Source organism: Schistocerca serialis, chromosome 11 (assembly GCF_023864345.2).
Source record: "Schistocerca serialis cubense isolate TAMUIC-IGC-003099 chromosome 11, iqSchSeri2.2, whole genome shotgun sequence".
Lineage (NCBI taxonomy): Eukaryota > Metazoa > Arthropoda > Insecta > Orthoptera > Acrididae > Schistocerca > Schistocerca serialis.
In genome coordinates, this window is record NC_064648.1 from 161697565 (window position 1) to 161712499 (window position 14935).

Genomic DNA, 14935 nt, shown 5'->3' on the forward strand with positions numbered 1-14935 from the left:
TCTCAGGGAATGGGCTGGAATGGGCTCTGATGTGAGCAGGTACCTGGCTAACACGGAGTCGTTTTGGAAGATGCCGCGAGGTCAGAATGAGCAGCAGAGCGGTTGCCATAGTTATCACGTGCCCTTGAGGTCAGTGCTGCGAGGCGTTGCGCAACAACGCTTCCAATGTCGGATGCCAGGAAAGTTTGACGACGCTTGAGGGGGTGGGGGTGGGGGTGAGAGGGGGAGGGGTTGTGGAGCAGAGGGCAGACTGCGCATACAGTAGCTGGGAGGTGTCAGCCGAGTCCAGCAGTGGCCAAGATAAGGATAAAAGGCTGTCTTCGCGACAGCCCACTACACTGGCTGCAGTGGCACAGAGCAGAACTCACACATCTGGTAAGTCTCTACGTGTTTCTTCCAGCACTGCGGCGGAGTGCTCAGCGTATCAGTTTCCTCAACTTGACGGTCTCCTGCTCTCAATGCTACCCCCCTCAAAAACGGTACCTACGACCTATAGCGCAATAGCTCTTGATATGCATTCCGTCATAGGTTCACGTCATCTACGCATTTCAGCAGCTACTGATTCTTACGGCGTAGTCTACGTAATGGCGTCACTAGCCGCACTAATTATTGGTATATGTTGTATGCCGTCGAAACAGATTCATGAAAGCATTGTACTTTCGATACAAACTTGTCAGATCGCACAATGGAAGTAGTAGAGATCTGCTGGAATACGGCTGTACAGGCCTAATTTACAGGGTGATTCACGAAGATATGAAAATACTTTAATATGTTACGCTACGTTTAAAACTAAAGAAAAAAGTTCATAGGTCCGCTAATGTTTAGTTACGGAGCTACGGGTAGTAAAAGATTTTGCCTGAAATTTAGCAACTTCGCTAATATGAAGCCATCGCAAATCTATAGATGGTTAAAGTAAAGCATGATTTAAATTTATTTTGTTGTTATTGGTCTGGCGAATCTAGCTAAACATGTCCCATATGCACAGTAGTTTTCCAGAACATCCAGAGAAGCAAAGGCATAATTTCGTAAAATTTTGAATTTATTAACTACCTGGTCTAATTTGTTCTTTAAATTCCAGACAACTGCACAAAGTTTTCAACGGAAGTGTAGAGAATTTAATTTTGGAAAATTTATGGTAAAAGCGTTATCTGAAACCGTATGAATGTGTCACATAATCTGGTGTTATGTATACCACAGCACACGTGAATTCGTTTTAAACCGAAAAAAAACAAAGCTCACTGTTAAGAAACTTGTACAAAGTACATACAATTTCGCAATACAATCACAATCACAGTAAATGTTCAAAAACGTCTCCACCTAGTTCAGTGCATTTAGCTGCACGTGTACAGATTTTGTTGCTCGTTTCAGTTTCACAGGGTTGTTCTTAATTTCTTCTATTGCATTCATAATGTGACCGAGTCGTGCCTCACGTGTATTGATTTTGTCATTATAATCATTATCTTTCACCCATCCCCATACACAAAATCCGTTGGTGTTATATCGGGAAATCTGGGTGGCCACAGACGTGTAGCACCACCACCAATCCATCTCTGGGAAAAATGTTCATTTAATTGTGCAGTAACTCCGTTGGCGAAATGTGGAGGCATGCCGTCATGTTGAAAATACATTTGAATTTGCGTAGCAAGCAGAGTATCTTCGAGTAAGTGGGGCATTTCTTCTTGAAGGAATTGTAAGTACGACCCGCCAGTTAGACGTCCTGGGAAAATGAATGGTCCAATAAAGTGTTTATACCATCTCGAGTAAACTGTGCCTCATCAGAAAATAAAACGTATTTGTGTAACTGTCAATTAGTTTTTAACCAGTTGCACAACTCCAAGCGGAGGGCTGGATCTCCCGGATAACTGATGCACTTTTTGTTTATGGCAGAGACACACATTATTTTACTTCATTGTACACCATATCTTACATTGTGAAATGCCTAATAGTTGAGAGATACGCCGTGTACTGTACACAGGCTAAGTTGAACAGCATCCATAATATCCTCATAATCGTCTTCACGTATCGAGCTCTCGTACTGATTATGAAAGCTAGGTAGAGAACATGTCTCCCGTAACATCGAAATCCACTAATGATTCGTCCATTTGGAAGCCATCGAGTTGAATAACGTGCGCCATATTCGTTAATTTCAGCTGTATCATTGCCATAACATTTTCCATAAATAAACACCATAGTGGCGTATTCCTACGTCGTAAATTTGAAAGGCATTCCTATTTCATAAATAATCTACAAACTACAACAGTTACTATGTGGTTTTACTTAAATACACTGTTCTCATTGTGTTCTTTCACTGAACAGTACAGAAAACTAAGTCGTTTCAAGGTTAGGGAACGTCTGCAACAACTCACTAAAGGTAGCCAACAATGACACACACGTTTCTACATTCTTAATGAAAAATAAACAAATTTACTTGTGTTACAACCTTTCCTTCACTGGGCGATACACTGCAGGTACACGTCTGGGACATGTTTTATTATATTCAGCACACCAGTAATAACAAAATAAGTCGAAATCGTGTTTTACTTTAACCTCTTAAAGTTGTGCGATATCTTCATAATATCGAAGTTGCTAAATTTCTGGTAAAACCTTTTATTACCCGTAACTCCGTAACTGAACAATTGCGGACCTATGTTTATAAGACCTTTTTTTCTATATTGTTACATATAGAACGACATATTAAAATATTTACATATCTTCGTGAATCACCCTGTATGGAAGATGTATTTGTGATGTGGCCCAGCTTGAGACACTCAGTATTGATAACTGACCCAACATGCAAATTCTTGAGTTTTGTTTTCGAACGTCGGACGTCATTAAAGCTTGACAACGGTGCGGGAGGAGGCTTCATATCAAAGTCCCCGGGTATGTGCCACCAGTTTCTGACGTTGGACCTCTTCTCGCCAGGATACCTGCTGCATCTGACGAAGGTTTTGCCCCCCGTAGATGCCTAATGGACTCGGGAGAGCGCACCAGACTTCTCTGCAAAGACGTTATGCACTTCAGTGAATGTGACACTCGCAATATTGAAGACATTCTGCTGTACAAAACGTAAAATGTGATTAAAAGTGTCTGGACACCTGGCTGAAAATAACATACAAGTTCGTGGCCTCTCCATCTGTAATGCTGGAATTCAATATGGTGCTGGCCCACCCTTAGCCTTGATGACAGCTAACCCTCCCGCAGACATACGTTGAATCAGGTGCTGGAAGGTTTCTTGGGAATGGCAGACAATTCTTCATGGAGTGATGCACTGAGGAGAGGTATCGATGTCGGTAGGTGAGGCCTGCCACGGCGTTCCAAAACATAGCTAAGGTGTTCTATAGGATTCAGGTCAGGAATCTGTGTAGGCCAGTTCGTTACAGGGATGTTATTGTCGTTTAATCTCTCCGCCACTGGCAGTGCATTATGAACAGGGGCTCGATCTTGCTGAAAGATGCAGTCGCCATTACCGAATTGCTCTTCAACAGCAAGAAGCAATGAGATGCTTAAAATATAAATATGGGCCTGTGCTGTGGTAGTGCCACGCAAAACAACAAGGGGTGCAGCCCCCTCTATGAAAAACAAGACCACACCATAACACCACCGCCTCAGAATTTTACTGTCGGCACTACACACGCCGGCAGATGACGTTCACTAGGAATTTGCCACACCCAGACCCTGACATCTGATCTCCACATTATCTACTTTGAGTCGTCACTCCACACAACGTTTTTCCACTGTTCAATCTTCCAACGTTTACACACCTTACTCCAAGCGAGGCGTCGTTAGACATTTACCGGTGTGATGTGTGGCTTATGAGCAGCCGCTCGACCACGAAACCCAAGTTTTCTCACCGCCCACCTAAGTCATAGTACTTGCAGTGGATCGTACTGCAGTTTGAAATTCCTGTATCAAGATCTGGGAAGATTTCTGTTTATTATACATTACGACCCTCTTCAACTCTACGCGCTCTCTGTCAGTCAACAGAAGAAATCGGCCTGTACGCTTTTGTGCTGTATCACATTGGAAACAGTGGACCTAGCGATATTTAGGATTGTGGACATCTTGCGTGCAGGCGTATGACACATGTGACACCCAATGACCGGGCCACATTCGAAGTCTATGAGTTTCGCAGAGCGCCCATTCTGCTATCTCACGGTGACTAATGACTACAGAGGTCGGTCATATGGAGTTCCTGGCAGTAGGTAGCAGAACAATTTACATAATATGAAAAACATATGTTTATGGGGGTGTCCCGATACCTTTGTTCACGTAGTGTATGTCTATGATCTCCCATTAAATCACTGGACCCATTTCACCGAAACATGGCAAACAAACAAACTACATGACTGTACGAGCATCATCACTGCTTGTCTTGTAGCCTTCCAGCTCGACAGGAGTGGGAATAGAGACAATATCGTATTTTGTCAGCCCATGCCATATTGGCTGAGCCGTATAATAGGCAAGTTGTGTTTAAGTAGTAGTGGATGGCCTTAGGAACCTGCTTTACTGTGAAGCCTACTAACCGAGAGTACGAAATGGTTTGACAGTGGGTAGGCTGTACTGAACGATAGTGTGTTGGGTTCAAGTAGAACCGACCTGCTTTATCGATCTTCTTTGCATGACAACTTATTTGACAGGAGCAGTGATTGGTTTCAAGCCCCTGATGTGTAAGCTGCACTTCACAATACGTATGTGGTGGGAATATTATCAGCCTGCTTTGTCGACATGTTTAGTGGGGGCTACATTTGTGAGTGGGCATGGCTGAGGAATGTTGAAATAGATAGAGGAGGTGATAGACTGAGGTAGGGACCAGGAAATGATGGACAGGGTAAGTGGAGGCAGGGGGAGATGATAGGAGGTGATGGACCGAGAGAGGAGGGGCAATAGAAAACATAAAGGGAGATGGGTGTGGGAGGAAATGAACACTGATAGGCTGGGAGTAGAAGATGAATGAGGAGAGGGGACTACAGTAGATATGTGGGAGAGATGGGTAGGAGGAGAGGAACAAAGATGGGGAAGAAGAGATGGTTATAAATGGCTCTAAGCAGTATGGGACTTAACATCTGAGGTCATCAGTCCCTTAGACATAGAACTACTTAAACCAAACTAACCTAAGGACATCATACACATCCATGACCAAGGCAGAATACGAACCTGCGACCGAAGCAGCCCTGTAGTTCCAGAATGGAGTGCCTAGAACTGCTCGGCCACAATGGTCAGCGAAGAAGAGATGGGTTTGGAGAAGAGGGAGATGAGGACAGAAAGGTAGAGAGGTGTAGGTGATGATGGAAAGAGAAATGGTGGCAGAAGGAGATGGATAAGAGAAAGAGGCCAGGAGGATATGGACAGGGAAGGATGGAAGATGCGAAGGGAGAGGGTGCAAGAGGAAATGGATATAGAGTGGGGGCAGATTTAAATGGAATAACAGACTGGGGGCAGGAAGAGATGGAGAGGGAGGGTGAGGAGAGGCTGTTGACAAAGTGGGGTGGAGGATATGTACAGTGAGAAAAGGGGAAGGAGAAAATGGAGAGAAGGGGTGGAGAATATGGACAGTGTGAGAGAGGGGAGGAGGAGATGTAGAGAGAGAAAATGGAGGAGATAATCAGAGATAGAGGGAGAATGAGATGGGGGGATGCAGGAGCCAAATGAATAGTGTAGATGAGTAGTGGTAAGATGGAAAATGATGAGAGCATAGGATTAGATGGACAGACAGAGGGGTGAAGTGGAGATGGGTGAAGACAGCGAGTAGGCAGAGATGTATACAATATATGAGCCATACAGGTTCGCAAGTGAAACTGTGGGGACAGTGACATACAACTGGTCATCTAAACTGTACACATATATCACAGACATTATAGTCAGTACGATTTAGGAGCATACGGGCTGTTCCAACTTTATAAAGTACCTTGAATTATTGGCACATGGACAGCACTGACTCGGAAAATATCTTTCTTATGGAACGCTAGTGGATTTTTGTTCACACAAAGTAATTACTGCTATCGACAGAGGACCTGCAGTTGATTTCATAATTCTAGGCCTACCGATAACTATTGAAACAGTTGCTTACAACCAGCTTCTAATAAAATTACAATCCTATCTGCGACTGAATTCGTGATTTCACGCTATAAAGCTCTCATTATTCATCTCTTGATGCTCCATCTCTCTTTCCATTCCTCTTTATCCCAATCCATCACCATCTGCCCTTGTCTCTAGCATCCCCTTTTCCATGTATTTCAACCTCCCCCAGCCATGCTCACCCAGACATGTAGCCCCTATTAAACGTGACGACAAAACAAGCCGATAATACTCCCACAACACACCTATAATACTGGGTGGCTTGAAACCAATTAATTCTCTTGACATATATGTGGTTGTGCTCTGTATGGCGTCTGCAGGGTGAACCATCTAAAGCTTGGACTGCAAATATTATGGAAATGGAAAGTGCTATTGACGTGCAGTTTTCACAGAATGAATTCGAAGCCAGGGTCTCGTACTGCTATCCAATAAACAGATTGTAATAATACTTAGTGTATTTTCTGTACCTGCGAGTTTCCTAATGAAAAAAATCTTATTGCCAGTAACAAACTAAAAATAGGGTAAACTAGAATTTCGGTGCTGTTTGCTGCAGAAGTCTAGTGCAAGCCAGTTATGAAATACCACATTGTGAGAAGTTTCCACACTGACACTTCTATGTGCCATTCGACCTGCGTAGTTGTTAGATCGATGTTGTTATGTTCGTTTACAGTGAGCTTGTGTGTTCCCAGAGAGCAGTGCTATCAGTTTTCTATGTGACAGTCTAAGCAGTAGCTCATGTGTATACAACGGGATTTATCAGTGCAGAAAAAGCTGACACGCTCATGGTGCATGGAGAGTGTAGGAAGAATGCAGTTTGTTCTTCTACAGTGCTTGCGGCAGGATCCCAATCTCGACCATCTTCTCAATCAGTTGTGTGAAAGTGATAGTGTAAGAACTAGGGAACGTAACAGAATGAAGCAAATGATGACAGAAGAGCGGGAAATTAACGTTCTTCCTGTTGTTGCAGTTGATCAACACTTTACCTCCTGTGCAATCGCATGTGTAAGTGACATGGGTCAGGCAAGTGTCCTACACATTCCCCATCAGCCTAAATTCCATCCCCATTACATCTACCTCAATGAAGAGCTCCATGGAATCAATTATAAGAATCGTGTTAACTTCTGTACATGGGAATTGCGACTAGTACTCCATATGTATTACGTACCTTGTTTAGTGGTGAAGCGAGGTAAACCACCAAAACGTGCGCTATTGGTGTGTTGACAATCCCCATTGGCTTCCTCAGGTGGAACATCAGCGCCCATGGAGTGTAAACAGTGCTGTGGGATAGTAAACCGTCAGATCATAGGCATGAGTTTCATAGATAGAACACTGAATGCGTACAACTATCACAGCCTCCTAACAAACCATCTCCCACAGATACTAGAAGGCTTTCCTCTGCACACAGAGAGGAACCTGTGTTACCAATATGACCGCTGTCCAGTACATAGTGCGTGGAGTATTACAGCATGTCTTCACAAATTGTTTCCAAAACGTTAGATTGGATGCAGAGGACCAGTACGTTAGGTGCCCCATTTTCCAGATTTGATGCCTGTTGACTTTTTCTGTGGGGAAAGCTGAAAGACGCTGTCTGCAAGGACATACCAACTACACCCAATGATACATAACGACGCATAACTGCAGCCTGCTCGGAGATGTTCGACGAAACGCTAGCATGTGTGCAGCAGTCGCTCCATACCAGATAGGAAACGTGTTCTGCCACTGCTGGTGGTCATTTTGAACACAACCTGTGATGGACAGTTACCTCGTTACGGCCCAGAATGCACATAACTAGTGCATGCATTTGTGTTGTTCTTTGGTGTGTACTACTACAGGTATTGTACAAGTGACAGTGTGGCAACTTTCCAAAGTATTTATATTGTAAGCAGCTTGCACTAGAATCCTGCAACAAATCAACTAACATAATTTACGCTATTTTTAGTTTCTTAATGTCAATAAGAATTGTTCCATTCAAAAAGTGTACTTTTGCACAAAAAATACACTTTATAAATATTATTACAAACTGTTTATTGGCCAACAATAAACAGCCCCTGACTATCTGCACGTTCTGTGATAACTGCGCATCAACAGCACTTTCCATCTCCGCAATATTTTCGGTGCTAATTTTATTTTAGTCGCCCTGTTTGTATACTTTAAATTTTCTTTTACACACATATCTGCAGCCAAGCTGCTGTCCTGGAAACTAGCATGAGTTTTTGCAGCGCCTATGTGACCAATCGGTACATCCGAACATTATGAAGCACCGAGAAGAAAACGCTTTATTGACACATAATCAGCACGGACTCTGAAAATATCATTATTTTAAAACACAACTAACTCTTTTTACTCACGAAGTAATAAGTGCTATCGACAGGGGATTCCTATTTTTAGATATCCAGAAGGCTTTCGACACCGTTCCTCACAAGCTTCTTCCAACCAAACTGCGTGCCTATGGAATATCGCCTGAGTTGTGCAACTGGATTCGTGATTTCCTGTCAGAAGGGTCACAGTTCGTAGTAACAGACGGAAAGACATAGAGTAACAGAAGTAATATCCGGCGTCCAACAAGGAAGTTTTATAGGCTCTCTAATGTTCCTGATCTATATTAACGACATAGGGAAAAAACTGAGTAGCCGTCTTAGGATCTTTGCAGATGATGCTGTCATTTATCGTCTTGTAATGTCATCAGATGACCAAACCGAATTGTAAAATGATTTTGATAAGATATCTGTGTGGTGTTGAAAATGGGAATCGACACTGAATAAAAAAACTGTGAAGTTATTCTCATGAGTACTAAAAGAAATCCGCTAAATTTCGATTACGCGATGACTCACATAAATCTGAAGGCTGCAAATTCAAGTAAATACTTAGGGATTACAGTTACAAATAACCTAAATTGGAACGAGTACATAGATAAGGTTGTGGGTAGAGCAAACCAGAGACTGAGATTCGTTGGCAGAACACTTAGAAGGCGCAACAGGTGTACTAAAGAGACTGCTTACACCACGCTTGTCCGCCCTATTCTGGAGTACTGCTGCGCGGTGTGGGATCCCCATCAGGTGGTACTGACAGATGACACCTGATAATTTCAAACAAGGGCTGCTCGTTTTATATTATCGCGAAATAGGGGAGATAGTGCCACAGAAATGATATGTGAATTGGAGTGGGAATCATTAAAACAAAAGTGTTTTTCGTCGCAATGGGATCTTCTTATGAAATTTCAATCATCAGCTTTTTCCTCCGATTACGAAAACATTCAGTTGGCTCCCACCTACATAGGGAGAAATGATCATCACTATAAAACAAGAGAAATTGGGGCTCACACAGAAAAATTTAAGTACTGGATTTTCCTGCGCACCATTCGAGAGTGGAACGGTAGAGAGACATCTTGAAGGTGATTCATTGAACCCTCTGCCAGGCACTTTATTGTGAGTAGCTGAGTAATCACGTAGATGTAGATGTAGATGTAGAACCCTGCATAGCATATGGGGCTCTATCTAGAAAAATCCGTTGACAGGGTACGATTTCATTCCTCTGCTGAATGTACCCCACAGCCATTTGGGAAGCTTGAGAAAGGGGTCACATGTTGCCACTGGGCGCGTACTGTGGAGCAGAGGACACTGAAATGTCGCCCTCTTGTGACGCAGTCGCCATGCAGAGCAGACGCTCCTGTATTTTCAGCCTTCTGTCGTAGCTGACCGCACTTTGCGGACTGTTCCCTTCTCTGCTCTCTGGTACCAGAAACCAGCTTTCTCTAAACGTGCGCTACCTTCTTCTCTCTTTCCTGCACCAGTACTTCATTAACAGACTGATGAACGACCCTCAAGTCCAGCCTGTACAAGACCTCGTGTACCCCGTAATTTTCAAAATGTACCAGAATGTTGGTTTCTCTGCCAGTGCTCTTCTCTCGCATTCTTGACACAGTGCACTTCCACAAGTGGTGCGATTTGTACAATTATTGTGAACTGGTTTTGACTTTACCACTATACAGGAAACTGGTAACATTCTGTGTAATGATGTGTAAATGCTTTGTTGTACATAAAGACAGTGAGTGAGTAATGTATGAGGGAGTGCCTGATTTTCTCTTAATATATGCGAGATGACTCATGTAAGATTTTGACCTTGAAAATACACAATGCGATCAATAGTATTCAGACACCTGGCTGAAAATAACTTACAAGTTCGTGGCCTCTCCATCACTAATGCTGGAATATAATATGGTGTTGGCTCACCCTTTGCCTTGATGACAGCTTCCATACTCGCAGGCATACGTTCAATCAGGTGGTGGAAGGTTTCCTGGGGAATGGCAGCACATTCTTCATGGAGTGCTGCACTGAAGAGATATATCGATGTTCTTCGGTGATACCTGGCATGATGTCGGTGTTCCAAAGCATCCCAATGGTGTTTCATAGGACTCATATCAAGACTCTGTGCAGTACAGTCCGTTACAGGGGTATTATTGTCTTCTACAGACGCCTTAGACTCTGCATTATGAACAGGTGCTCGATCGTTTTAAAAGATGCAATAGCCATCCCGAATTGCTCTACAACAGTGAGAAGCAATAAGATGCTTAAAATATCAGTGTAGGCCTGTGCTGTGATAGTACCACGCAAAAAAACAAGGGGTGCAAGCTCCCTCCATGAAAAACACGACCACACAATAACACCACCGCCTCCGAATTTTACTGTTTGCAGTACACGCGCTGGCAGATGACGTTCACTGGACATTCTCGATAACCACACCTGCCACCGGCTGGCCACATTGTGTACCGTGATTCGTCACTCCACGCTACGTTTTTCCACTGTTCAGTCGTCCAATGTTTACGCTCCTTACAGCAAGCGCGGCTTTGTTTGGCATTTACCTGCGTGATGTGTGGCTTACGAGCAGCCGATCGACTGTGAAATCCAAGTTTTCTCACCTCCCGCCTAACTGTCATAGTAGTTACAGTGGATCCTGATGCAGTTCGGAATTCCTGTGTGTTCGTCTGGATAGATGTCTGCTTGTTACACATTACGACCTTCTCCAACTGTCGGCAGTCTCTGTCAGTCAACAGACGAGGTCGGCCTGTACGCTTTTGTGCTGTATTTGGTGCTTCACGTTTCCATCTCACCATTACATGTCAAATAGTGGACCTAGGGATGTGTAGGAGTGTGGAAATCTCGCATACACACGTATTATAAAAGTGACGTCTAATCGCCAGACGATGTTCAAAGTCCGTGAGTTTTTGTGAATTTTTTGATCAATTTCAGCCAAAAATAACAGAGTTGCTCTGTGATATCCGCTGAAGATTGTGAGTATAGTTCTCCAATTACGTGCAGTGTAGCCATTCCGATTTTCATCTGAAATCAGAAAGGATTTGAATTTACATTACTAACTTATTTTCTAAGAATATGAGCCTCAATGCAGGTGAAAATAATGAAAATTAAAAACTGTGCAGGCGTTGGAACAATTTACTGCGATTTTCACGTTTTTTTCTCCATTTAGGCGAAGAAAAATACCCGTGCAATCGTGACATCTCCTCATAAGTTGGTTCATATAATTAGTAATTTTATACCAATCATATTATCACATTTAATAATGATCGATTCAATACTTTTTGAGTTAGACTGGACGCAAATGTCAAAATAGTCATTTGGAGATGAACGCGTTTGAGAAATCAATTCTTGGAAACTGGAAATTCAAGGAAGTCAACAATAATGTAAAATGCTTACCAATTGATCTGCGATTCCAGAGCCATATAGTAATCCTTCTTCTTTCTCAGAGGCTTCGTTTTGCGCTTGCAGCAGTGCTTCCCGAGCTATCCGACCTTCCTTCGTTTCAATGAGCTACGTCGATTCTGCCAGCATACGCACTGGTTATCCATTTGTTCGGCATAACTGAAGCTTTACGTGTCTCCTAAAATTCCTGCCTCGTTCATGGCCATCAGAAGGGATGAATTTCCTTCATTGAATAAGCCAGCTGCTAAATACGGCGCCAAATCAACCACTTTTAGTCCGGAGTGCAAGTGTTTGGGAGCTAATCACCAAATAGTGGAATTAAAAGTTTCATTAGCATTTTGTGTGTGGCCACCTACACATTTCTCCAGTAATTCATCCCCTGATAAATCTTATATGGGAAGAATTTCCTTCTGTACGAATGCGAATTTCGCTTTGAAATTTTGACAGAGTACTCTTGGATAGTTGGCTTAACGATTTCTCGAACCTCCTAGTGTGGTTTCCGCATTAACCATCGTAATCCAAATTAGGTTATTATATTAATTTAGATTTTCTATCCAGTTTGTTGAAAGTAAATGAATTGTGAAGATATATTTACTCATAAATTTACAGATTCTCCAGCAGTTGTTTATTTGGCCTGACAGCATTGTCCTTACATCATGTTCTGCAGAAGCGTTAGTTGGTTCATCTGCATTTTTGTCACAGTTCTCGCTGCTGCCGACTATAGCGACTCTCATCCCAGTACAGGTAAAGATTTTACTTGTATAAATTGACGTAAGTCTGTATATGATAATGAATAACCAGTTTTAGTAGGTAATGAAAAACATATTCAATATTTTCATTAAGTATTTTATATATTTGTTTTTCAGGATTAGATCCCGAAGTCACAGTCTACCACTTTGGAACTGACAATATGAGTAAGTGTCATAATTTTCCATTATTTCCAGAAACTTTTCATGGTTCAAGAAAATCATGCAGTGCAAACTTATCTCATTGGTAGGCGTATTTGATGATTTAATAACTGATTTGGGTCATTTGATTATTATGCATAAAATCTCTAAGTTCACTGAGTTTCTATATTATTACTTTTGTTTTTATAGTCGGTATGAGTTGGAATACAGTTTACATATGTGTTACATACGTGTTGGTAGACCTTGAGAGTGGTAATCATGGCCTTTTTCTAAATTATTTTCATAAAGGTTTAGTGCTCCCGTCTAGATCAATATAACACATGAATAGACGAAGCTAAACAGAATCTATTTCACATAAGTAGTCGTGATATACAGGTATTTGACATGTCTTCCAGGATTACAGTAGTACATTGTACACCGCCTTCCATAAATTTATATTGACTACAGAAAAACCTTCTCACGTTCACAATATTTATATAACCAATTAGAAACAGGAATCTGACAATGGTAATCATCTCAGGAGGTATCCATCAGAAATTGTAATGCTTGTGCTGACTACGTTATATCCCTGTTTCTTATCTGTTTAAATTCATTGAGATATGGGTTCAAAATTATGGTACGTTTGCCTACAACGTGTCCTTTCATAAGTGGCAGAGTTTTTAAATTAATAGTGGATGTCATCATTGTGGTTCAGCTGAAGATTTGCTTTCATGTAAAACATAGTTCCATAGAACCTTCACATGGACACAAACAGTAAATTTTGAAGGAGTGTTAAGTATTCCCATCTATATAGATAACTTGTAGCACTTAATCCTTCAGTTTATTTTGAACAACATACTAGTTTCTCTTTTCTTGGAAATAATGGTTATTTTAGGAAGACAGGTATGACCTTAAGAGCCAGTTACATGGCACATACTGCAACTATACCAGTAGCATTATGATTCTCTTGTTAGTAACATTAGTAAATCAATAATAAACCATGTTCCTCTTCACAGTGTGAGATATGTCATGTTCCCTATTATGATTGCTATCTGAGTGAATGTCCATCAAATTATTGCTATTTGCTTTCTGTAACAATACGTTACAGAAAGTAACTACAAGTTGGTCTACATTTTCGAAGCAGTATGTAGTTCAAAAATGGTTCAAATGGCTCTGAGCACTAAGGGACTTAACATCTGTGGTCATCAGTCCCCTAGAACTTAGAACTACTTAAACCTGACTAGCCTAAGGACATCACACCCATCCATGCCCGAGGCAGGATTCGAACCTGCGACCGTAGCAGTGGTGCGGTTCCGGACTGAGCGCCTAGAACCGCGAGACCACCGCGGCCGGCAGTATGTAGTTGATACGTACACTGTTTCAAGGAACCACATGGTAAACAAAATGTCATTCTAGAATGGGACGTAATTGATGTCTGTAGATCATAAATTTTAAGTAACCACGTTGGTGTCGTCTGTAAGCATTAATTTAATTTCACACATAATTAACGCCTGCTGTGTGCAGATTGTTACCAGAAACTTGAAGCGTAAGGGGACGCTAGGCTATACAAAAATGTAACTCCTTGTTCTGATGTCACAGAAACTTCCTGTGATGAGACAAGTTTTTAGCCGGTTAACTGATGAGTTACTGATTTTATAATTGCTAATAGCAGGCTGAACAGCACAAAGGCTTTAGTCAAATCACGCAAGCTATTTACAGAAGAACAATTTCTGTGTCAACGCTCTAAGGTATACAGAAATACAAAGATAGGAATATTCCTCTGAAAGCCAAATTATTTTTATTCCTAATTGCAAGGAATTCAATACATTTGATTGTATGAATTAATTATTTTAATAATTTGAGGTTCTCCACATTTGTAATATCCAATTAGAGTTCCCTGGAATTTTGTGTAGGGCACCTTTTTCTAAAGAGTTCATATGATGGTGTATTTCGTTTTGATAAGACAAATACTGTGGTGAAGTGTTGCATTAAAACATGAATGATATCTATGTATTCCATCTAGTTCCCCAGAGTAGGTTTTCAGCTGTTTACATGATGTACTGCCACATCATGTGATGTATATTTCTGGAAGGCAGGATGGTTTGGTTGAGTTACCCAGTGGTTACAGACAGGTGACTCATAACTTTCATGTAAAATATTGGGAGTTAGTTGTTGTAGGATATACACTGCAAGTCTAATGTCAGTGACATCTGAGCATCTCATGTACCTGTTCAGTTTGTGTCATTTACCTTCTGCCTA

At 41.8% G+C, this 14935-nt stretch overlaps 1 protein-coding gene across 1 annotated transcript in view; it reads left to right on the forward strand.

Annotated features, from left to right (window-relative positions):
- The first annotated feature begins 244 nt into the window (after positions 1-244).
- Positions 245-14935, forward strand: part of LOC126427238 (ankyrin-2-like) — a 58434-nt gene continuing 43743 nt past the window's right edge. Inside the window, exons 1-3 of the mRNA XM_050089478.1 lie at positions 245-375; positions 12399-12533; positions 12656-12703. Coding sequence (XP_049945435.1) covers positions 12446-12533; positions 12656-12703 — 136 coding nt within the window. The 5' untranslated portion in view covers positions 245-375; positions 12399-12445. The remainder of the gene's footprint in view (positions 376-12398; positions 12534-12655; positions 12704-14935) is intronic.